The sequence below is a fragment of the Botryllus schlosseri genome, chromosome 11, assembly GCF_051294905.1.
Source record: "Botryllus schlosseri isolate E-star chromosome 11, Bs_hap1, whole genome shotgun sequence".
In the NCBI taxonomy this organism is placed as follows: domain Eukaryota; kingdom Metazoa; phylum Chordata; class Ascidiacea; order Stolidobranchia; family Styelidae; genus Botryllus; species Botryllus schlosseri.
Window position 1 is genome coordinate 9248336 of NC_137246.1, and position 9909 is coordinate 9258244.

Here is a 9909-nt window from a genome sequence, read left to right on the forward strand (position 1 = left end):
TACCCGCTACTCGCCACTCGGACAAAGAGGCATTTTCAGGAAAACAATAATTAGATTAGAACTAGAATTAGAGAATAGGGACATTTCATAAATTAGATTAGAATTAGAATTAGAGCATAAAACATTTCACAAATTAGATTAGAATTAGAATTAGAGCATGGAAACATTTCACAAATTAGATTAGAATTAGATTACTGGCATCTCGCTCTAATTTAGTGAAATTAGACAACTAGAATTATCTAGTTGTCCAAGTCTGCTTCCAAGTCCCCAGATGGAGAGTAACTCTTGAGATATCATGTTTATTCATCGTAAATGCGTGTCAGGAAGCCTGATATTATAACCATATGTCCATGGATGGAATATACTGGAGCCCGATCGATCTATTATCGGTTCGCCAGTAATATCAGGACGATATCACACTTTGAAAGAATTGTCACTATCGGCCATTGAAGCTACAAAATTATTGGCAATTTTCGTGACGTCACAGCTTTGCGGTAGGAAGTCACAAAACTATCATCTTTGACCGATGAACAGAGAATATTGATGTATGTCACATAGCTTAGACTTAACTGGTGTCTAGATGTAGCCTTTCTAGTTTATTTCATGTTCAAGTATAACAATGGCTGTACACATCCCGAATTCTCCTCTGCAATTGGCAATACGGGCAAGTTAATTTATTTGGTTTTGTTTTTTGATTTGTGTGACTACTAAATCAACTGAGAATGTGGTAGAGATTTGCTCGCATTAAACTGCACCACGCTCTTAACTTTAACATGAATAGGCTAGGGGTAACAACACTAAGCCGTATCATCCTTTACGATACGATAAAGAAATATTCTGACGATTTAGTTTTGTAGCTCTCAGATACAAGTAGGCTACATTTAGTTATTCATTTTGACCAAAAATCTTCAAAACATCTTTAATGTACAAGGGGCATCAATCTCAAAAGTTGTACAGCATAGCCTACAGTGCCTTTTCGATTTCGACGCACAGTGCGCTGCAGAAAACAATACCTAGTTCAAAACATTTTGTGGAAAATAACCCGAGCTATCAGTATAAGTATCAGTTTATTAATATTTTTATCATTGCAAAACACCACAAAACTGCGATATACAATGAAAAGATAGGATGGTGTCGAGACGACTTGCAGTAGCTAGCTTGACGGGGGTGTTGTAACGGGAAATTGGCAATCCAGAAGTACGCCAAATTCATTTTACATGAAATAAAATAAACCACTGCATTCATTGAAACATGGTCCGTGGATATTTCGCGATGAGCACAACGACAAAAGTTGTGATTTGACAGATTTTGTTGAATGTTAGTTTGCATTGTGAACTCAGGGATATATAGAACTATTGTTCTACGATATAATCATATGTCGTTACTACACCATCTTCTGCGAGGCCATTTTTCTTCAGCGCCCCCCCCCCCCCATTTCGCTCCTGAGCGTTTCCGCCCCCTTCAAAATTCAAATCACCTCCTGGGGGGCGCTGGAGACAAGGTTAAGAACCACGGATCTACAGCTACACATCAGTCAGAATATAAACGTATAAAACATATTCGTTCGATTTAAATATTACAAGAAGGTTGGTAAAGGTTAGCGTTGCGCAACGTAAACGCCATGCGATACGTTGCTATCAGATTAATCTACTACTACTGCTACGACAACGTAAGCAATGATGATTTCGTTTGCAGTCAGTATTTGTGATATAACAATGGAGGACCAGTGAAATATAATCAGTAAATGACTGGTTGCACTCACACAAGTGACACTGGCGTATTGTGAGCAACCCGAACATGCATAAGATACTTGAACTTGACTCGTGCATTTTGCTCCGAGGCACGAGTCAATCCACATGGAGCGCCGAGTCAAGTCAAGTCAAGTTATTTTTGCAAAGTGACTCGAGTCAAGTCCAGTCATACGAAGACGTTAACTCGAGTCAACCCAACACTGGTTGAAAACATTGCTATGGTATATATTTCGCACGAAGCGCGACGGAAAACTTATAGATTTGACTGATGTTGTGGAATGGTAACTTGCAATGATATCTTGGGGATATATAGAACTATTGTTCTACTATTCAATCACATGTCCCTACTATATCATCCCTCGCTACGCCAATTTTCTTCAGCCCCCCCCCCCCCCTTATATCGTCCCTGAGCGTTTCCGCCCTATCGAAATTGTAATCGCCCACGGTGGCGTTTGGAGCCTAGGTTAAGGCTTTGAAACGGATTGATAACAGCCGAACCTGCGTGCGTGCTTTGTAACACTCTCGTTGTGTTGATATACCCTTGATTACGGTTTCGCCCTGAGTTGCTTGCAAACAAGGCGATAAGCATCCGTTTCATATACAGGAAGGACGCAATTATGCATGTATTGCAAAGTGCACGAAATAAGATGGTGACTCGATCCAAGTTAACAAATAGAGACTATGTGATGCTTTATATCGCGATACACCGTATGTTGGCAACTGTACGAAAATCACGATATCGATTACTTATTTATTATACATGGGACGAGTCAGGTTGTACGAAGTAGTGAGGCATATTTTGTACTCGGTGGTGCACGATTTCGATTTGATGTGAATTGTCACTGATCGAATTATAACGTGTTCGTTGCGAAATATGCTGTCGCCAGTCCTGGTAACTTAAGTCAGTGCATCAAACTAGTAGGCTATATACGCCGAAATAAATTTTCGTCGCGCTTGTGTATATTGCAATTATAGCTGACCGTCATATACAGCTGGAACAGCCGACTCTGGGATGGCGGCAGAAGGAGGATCCCTCTATATCAGTGGTTCTTAACTCGGGAACACTTACGTTAAGCGGCAAGCCTTCGGGTTCCCCAAATCGTCGCCTCCAAGCCTTAAAAGCAAACATCTACCACAAGACACATCTAACGACACATTTAAGGCATTTGGGGCAAGTATTTGTTGCAGTCAAATCAGTGGAAAGGTTCATTTATTTTACACAAAAGTTGCAGTAAAAAGTTGTGTTTATGGACAAGTTCCTTGAAATTATTAGGGTATGAGATACACGATTCGATCCGTATCCAAGGCACTGTAGTAAAGGTAAGTGTTGGCGACTTCAACAAAATCAATAGCTTGCAAAAATTGATCCGTTGAAAATATAATTTTTGGCTGTCTATCCTGAATGCACGTCAATTCAGAAAGGACATCAAATTTAAACGGCAGTGAAATAATCAAGCGATCTGTGTAGCCTACAACTGTACATATGGTGCCAAATATTTCCAGTAAAATGTAAGTTTCATGGAAAATCAAAAAATTTACAAATATTTGCAATAAAGAATGGAGGAAAGTTGCAAAAAGTTGCAAAATAAGAATCCTACAGACAGCTCAAAACACCTTACTACATAACTTCTGAGTATTTAGGATACTGTAAAAAAAAGTTGCAAAAACTTGCCGTAGCGACCTAAACAATACATAGTGGGTGCATTTCAACCGACTAGTATGTACTATAGTACGGATGAACAAAATGCAGTGCGGATGATAAGCTTATTGCGGAGGGGTGCAATTGAAAACTGCACTCATTGTGTTTACTTTTTTGGCGTGGAATAATTCAAATTAGGGAAACAGACACTTCCTACAGATAGCAAAACTTATGACATTAGACGATAAAACGGGTAATTTGAGAATAAACGACACACATATTGGTAATAAGTGATAAAACGCTTCAATTTAAAATCAGAATAAACACTACACTGCTGCGACACTATAGGGAGAAAATGACTTAAAATTGAATTTCTTTTTTTTCAGCAATCATCATAGTTTAGTAATAATTAATTCGAATATGGTACGAGGCATGAATATAGTAGTGATGCGTAACCCATATGACCAGATTAGAAAATACCATCAGTAGGACAGGGAAATGCTACCACAAAGAACACAATGATCGGTAGCCTACAGTACACACCTCAATGACTATAATTTGGTATTGATACGAACTTAGCTATTTCACTGCTCTTAGTGGAAATGTTATGGTTTCGGGGCGACGTCACAACCGTATGTCATTTCCACCAACGCACGTATCTATATACCAGTGGTCGGGAACCTATGGCTCGCGAGCCATATATGGCTGTTTTGGGCATAAGATATGGCTCTTTTCGAAATTTTTGTTTTTGTGCTTAATTTATCAAAACTGCAGCAACTTGTTCATAAATCTTCAGCACCACCAGTATAATTATTCTTGTGGTATTATAAACATGTCTTTGAGAGGTTTATACAGTTGTGTAATCAGGGTTTGGGGCTCGGACCCCCTTTTCAAAATCCTCAAATTTATGCTGATGTATCGCCGGCGACCAATATCACTCTGGATTTCGATATACCCGCCACGAAATCTTGGTTTGCACGATACGTTGATTGATCAAAGAGCCTATAGGAGACATGGCGGCGCCTGTATCACAATGCAGTTTTCAAATACATATTTTCTTACTGATCTACGGCGAGAAATGAATTGTCGTGGGTTGACAATTACAAATTCAAATTACAAACAACACCATAGCAATCCACGTTATTGATTGACAGCGTGTCGCTTTTAAAATATGGATGTGTGCCGCAACGTTAAGTTACCGCCGAATACTTTGAGAATTGAGAAATCGAATCGGTATCAGTGCGACGATTACATTCGATTAATATCAGTTATTATAAGTTCTAAGATATTTCCGCCGGATTGCGCTATCACAAGTAAGGCATGGCCCGGCCGTGCTTCACATATGCCTTACCTCTCCTTTCGCGCTTTATTGTCGAACAATTTGGTAGTAGAAATGTTCAAAATCTAGTAGACAGGTGAGGCGCTGGCTCACTTGCCTCCCCTGACCCCACGTCATTGACACATCACACATTACAATGGGTATGTATACTGCTGTATAGTGACCATGTTTGGCTCGACCTACGTATGTCATCATAGGTCCTCGCATCTAAGTGTGGCATCAAAAACGAACCTACGATATCGTATAACTGAAGAAAGTCTCAAATTTTGTATGAACCAGTGTTGGGATGACTCGAGTCATGACTTGACTCGAGTCAGACTCGAGTCACCTTTATCGTATGACTTGACTTGACTCGAGTCACTTTGCAAAAATGACTTGACTTGACTTGACTCGACGCCTCAGAAATGCGGATTGACTCGTGACTCGGAGCAAAATTCACGAGTCAATTTCAAGTCATTAAGTAAACGGTGTCGAGTAAATCACCCTATATTATGTATGTTTTGGTTGTCAGCGATACGCCGGTGTCACTTGCGAGAGCAACCAGTCTTCAATAATTATAAGTTTCACTGATCATCCATTGTTAAATCACAAATAAATTGACCGATTACGAAACCATCACACCGACTTTGTCGTAGTAGCAGTACATTTATCTAATCGCATCGTATCTCTGTTTCTTAGGCAGCTTAGTGCTTACATTGCGCAGTGCGCACCTTTAACAACACTCTTGTATGATTTAAATCGAACGAATATAGTTTATGTCTTTATATTCTCACATAGGTGAAGGTGGGTAAGTGCCTATTGTACAATATCAATTTGTTCAACTTCTCGAGGCTTCGTATTCGATCCTTTATATTGGCTGATAAAATCAGACTGTAGCATGTAGCTATGCAGTTACTCACGTATTTTATTATCAGTTCTACGTGTGCGTGAGCTATGCAACACCTTTTTGCATGAATATTTAACTTTATATTCGTCATTTGATTCAAGATAAATGGCCAATTAATCTATCCTTCACACAGTTCTCACACAGTCACACAGTTGGGTCATCACATATATACTTCGAAAATTCAATTTGACTCGAATCGTGACTTGACTCGTGACTTGACTTGACTTGACTCGACTTGACTCGAGTCACCTCCAAAAAACGAGTGACTTGACATGACTCGAGTCACCTTTGAAAATCGATTGACTTGACTTGACTCGAGTCAAAATGTGCAATGACTCGAGATGACTCGTGACTCGAAGGTAGTGACTTGATCCCAACACTGGTATGAACAACAATTATCAACCAGACTACAAAGCCATCAGCAATAAAATGCAACACCAGAAGAAGCATTAACTGTAAAAAGCGTGTAAAAGTATATTCACTGCTACTACGTATGTTGGAATTCTAAATGTTAATTGTCTTGGGCTTCGAAAAATATCACAGGCCACCCAGTGCAATACGATTAGAAATATATAACTTGCAAAAGATCTATGTAACTCAAGTTTGGTATGATCATTACTCAAATATGACGATCAGCATGATTAGTAAGAGTCTTTACCGAGGAAATAGGTGCAAACGACGAATCCCGTGTAGTGATTTCAAATTTGTGCTACTATGACGTCACCATTTTTCTATTGTGACGTAATGGTTGATCGACATGTATGGCTCTTTGGGAGTTAAAATGAAAAATATTGGCACAATATGGCTCTTTGGACGAAAAAGGTTCCCGACCACTGCTATATACTGTACGTATGCTGCATTACGATCAGTACCGTAACTGCCGCCTTTTCCGGTATTATTCGTATTCTTCTTTGTGCAATTCCATTCTCCACGCTCTCTCACTTTCGCGTGTACACAGTTTCTCCGTATCTGGAATTTCTAAGACTACAGTTTGGTCGCCCGTGTGGAGCCCAAATAAATCTCCGACACACAGTACCTTGGCAGGGCATTGGTCGAGCCTGCTACGAATGGTGTCGCGTTTTTGCACACCGCGCCACTCGCTTATAAGTTCCTTGGGGTATCGGCTTGTCGTGGAGATCCGTTGATGATACTAATGTAGGCTTACCATATTTTGGAAATCAAAAAAGAGGACACTTTTTCAGAAATTTGCATCTTGCAAAGTCGGAGTGAAATTCTCAAAAACCGGTTAATTTTTCCCACTTTGTGATCGGTTGACTAAGAAAAAAAAAAAAAAAAAGAAAAAAAAAGGTCATCTTTTCCGCTCAGAGCTCAAAATAACGTTGTTTACTCCACATTGCCAGGTGGATGACTAAAAAAAAAAAAAAAAAAAAAAAGGTCATCTTTTCGCTCAGAGCTAAAATCACCGTTTTTCACCCGTCGGAGCTTCAATTCTGTACTAATATGCGGAATATCACTCGCAATTTGCACTAAATCTGCTCTAAATCTCAAAAAAGAGGACAAAATCTCAAAAAAGAGGACAAAAGGGCGTCCTCCGAGGACACTTTCAAAAACGTCAAAAAAGAGGACAAATCCTCTTAAAAGAGGACGTATGGTAAGCCTATACTAATGTTATTTTATGCATTATTTATTTTTTATGCCTATTAATATCATTATTATCATTATTACATGTGTCATTGTTTATATTTACGTAATTAATTTTAGTCTTATGTACTTATCTCTCTTGCGCCCTCGTTTTGTTCGTATTTTTCTACCAATATGTCGTTTCAAAATCAGTCTCATCATAGTGGCCTATATGGTGTGGACATAAGCAAATCTCACGGCGCAGTGAAATTGGTCAACGTCACACTTTCCATTTGGCTAAAGGCAATTTGACTGTAATTTTTGACCGGCTTCCCGGGCATTAAATTTGATAAAACGGGTATCAATCGAAAGGCCTCGAATGTTGCATTGTAACTGAGTCTGATAATGTGACGAAACAATGCAGTCTGAGAGCAGGTGAGGTTCAGCGCAAACTGCAATCGTATTAGCCACTGTTGCGCACTCGGTTGAGCATTCACATTCTCCATCTCGTGCGCACCTGCTCTTGAGCTGCTAAGACGGTATGGCTGCGTCACAATACTAAACTCCGTTATAATGCAACGTTCGAAGCTGATTTTTTTGGAGGAGGGGGGTTCCAGGGCCACGAGTAGCATAACATTTTTATTTTCGCAATCAGTACCGCGGTAGCGTTCGATTGATGCCCGTTATATCAAATTTAATGCCCGGCAAGCCAGTCAAAAATGACCGTCAAATTGCCTTTAGTCAAATGGAAAGCGTGAACTATACTAGGAATGTTTTGCGTACAGCAAGCAAATTTTCATTTTCTTAGCATGGCTTCGCAAAATGGATGAAGAAGTCCGACGGCCGTGTCTAGCATACCTGTTTCAAATTATACATTGCGTCATTGACATTGTGGTGTAATTATATGCTTGATTGGATCCGGGGAAGGTTTTTTGTTATTGTTTAGTAGCACACCGCTATGTAGTCACCTAGATATTGCGCAGCTGCGCGTGCCTGCGAACAGTAGATCCTGGGACCTAGATTGATAATTTGGTAAATTTAACTGCCAGGTAACAATGGTGAGATCATCACTGAGCTACATACTAACAGAGAAATTCATAAATAAAATTAATTTCAGATTGCTTCTTTTTTGAGTTTCATGTATCGCTGCTCTTACTCCAACCGACCTAACCTAACGATTAGCAGGATTTCGCAGCGTCGTCAGGATCGCAACTCTCAGCGATGTGTGGAGCTACAAAATTTGCATATGGTTTTGATTCTGCTCCCTCAATTTGCCTGTGCATTCGCGAGAAAACAGACGCAGCGGTAAGATGCTAAAGCAGATTTCGTCTATTTTGCACAGTGATAAAGAGACATTATATAAAAGTTAGCGCCAACTAAATATTAAGAATTTTTCTCTGTTCACGCTCTAAAATCATCCTCATATTTTCCAGTGGTACTTGTTTGTCTGGTTGAATTGGAACGTAACTTTTCTGAATTTTCCTGACGTAATCGCCGAATTTGACTTCCCCCCACGTCAATTCCTGGCATAACTTATCCGTCCCTGGTCGGACACGAATCCTGCTGATCCAGGGACGCATATTTTCCTGATCGTACTCCAACACGCATTTACCTTCGAGCTCCGCTGTGCGGATACGGAGCTCCTCCACCGCGGCTTCCATTCTCTTCCTTCCATAGGCGTCGATTTTTTCTTCAAGCTTTCTAAGGAAGTGATTGTACAACGCGGAGTCCAGACGGTTCCACCTGTGCATTTGTTCGATCATGCGTTCGGTGGACACACGCCTCGTGCGTTCCTGGCGTACCTTCAATCGAATGTACGAAATGTCGTCCATGCTGCCCATGCATAGTAGTTCTCTCAAGAGCACCAGCGACTCGTCCATTCGATCCGTAATTAACACGAGACTGAATCGGTCTTCCAACTCACGCAGGACTTTACTTATATACCCGTCGTCTTCTCTTTCGTGCTTCAGCCCCAAGTCGTAGGCTTGGTAGTTTTTCGCACGAAAATACCATGGCGTCGATCGGTTATAAAAACGGGCTGGCCTGTCCAGAAATCGAGCCAAGGCGTCCGGACTTCTGTAGTTCTCCACCCAAACCGAGTAAGGGTAGTCGCGAAAAAATGCGAATCCGGACTCAAACGCTTCGGCCGGGTCGCGTAGTATCGTGATGAAAACTGCGTCACGAGGCAACAACCTCGTGATCCTTTCCATATCAGCGGGCATACGAAAATGATGACACAGCATTTCATATTGATCCAACTGCGGATCGATCAGTTTTTCGTTGAAAGCCGGATAGCCGGCTAATTCCCATCGTCTTGGGGGCGGTAATCCCACAGATAGCTTATGTTTCTTGGCGTATCGCAGAAGTATATTGTTCATCGTCGTACTACCGGTTTTATGCGTTTTTAAAAAAACTATACCCCGTTTAGGGTTGCACTTTGCGAAAGAAATAATGTCCCCACCTCGCTCTGCGCGCACAGAAGTGTTCATACGCAGCTGCAACGACTTTAGACTATCTGGCAATTCGTATTTGTTGACAGATTTTCGCTTGTCAAGAGAGAAAAGATACTTCGTGTGGATCAACGCGAATACGACAAAAGTGGCGAAGAATATTTTCAGTGTTCCGCAACAGCGCTGTCTTTTAACCTTTCCTTTCATCACCGTTACGGAGACTTTCTAACGCTACTTTCCCTTCGATGCCATGTAGCTGTTTG

The 9909-nt window shown here is 40.8% G+C and overlaps 1 protein-coding gene across 1 annotated transcript; it reads right to left on the reverse strand.

Annotated features, from left to right (window-relative positions):
* Window positions 1-8502: 8502 nt before the first annotated feature.
* LOC145451073 (galactose-3-O-sulfotransferase 3-like) lies at window positions 8503-9909 on the reverse strand. Its single transcript, XM_080329563.1, has one exon. It carries the CDS (start codon window positions 9851-9853, stop codon window positions 8573-8575), a length of 1281 nt encoding a protein of 426 aa, XP_080185689.1. The 5' UTR covers window positions 9854-9909; the 3' UTR covers window positions 8503-8572.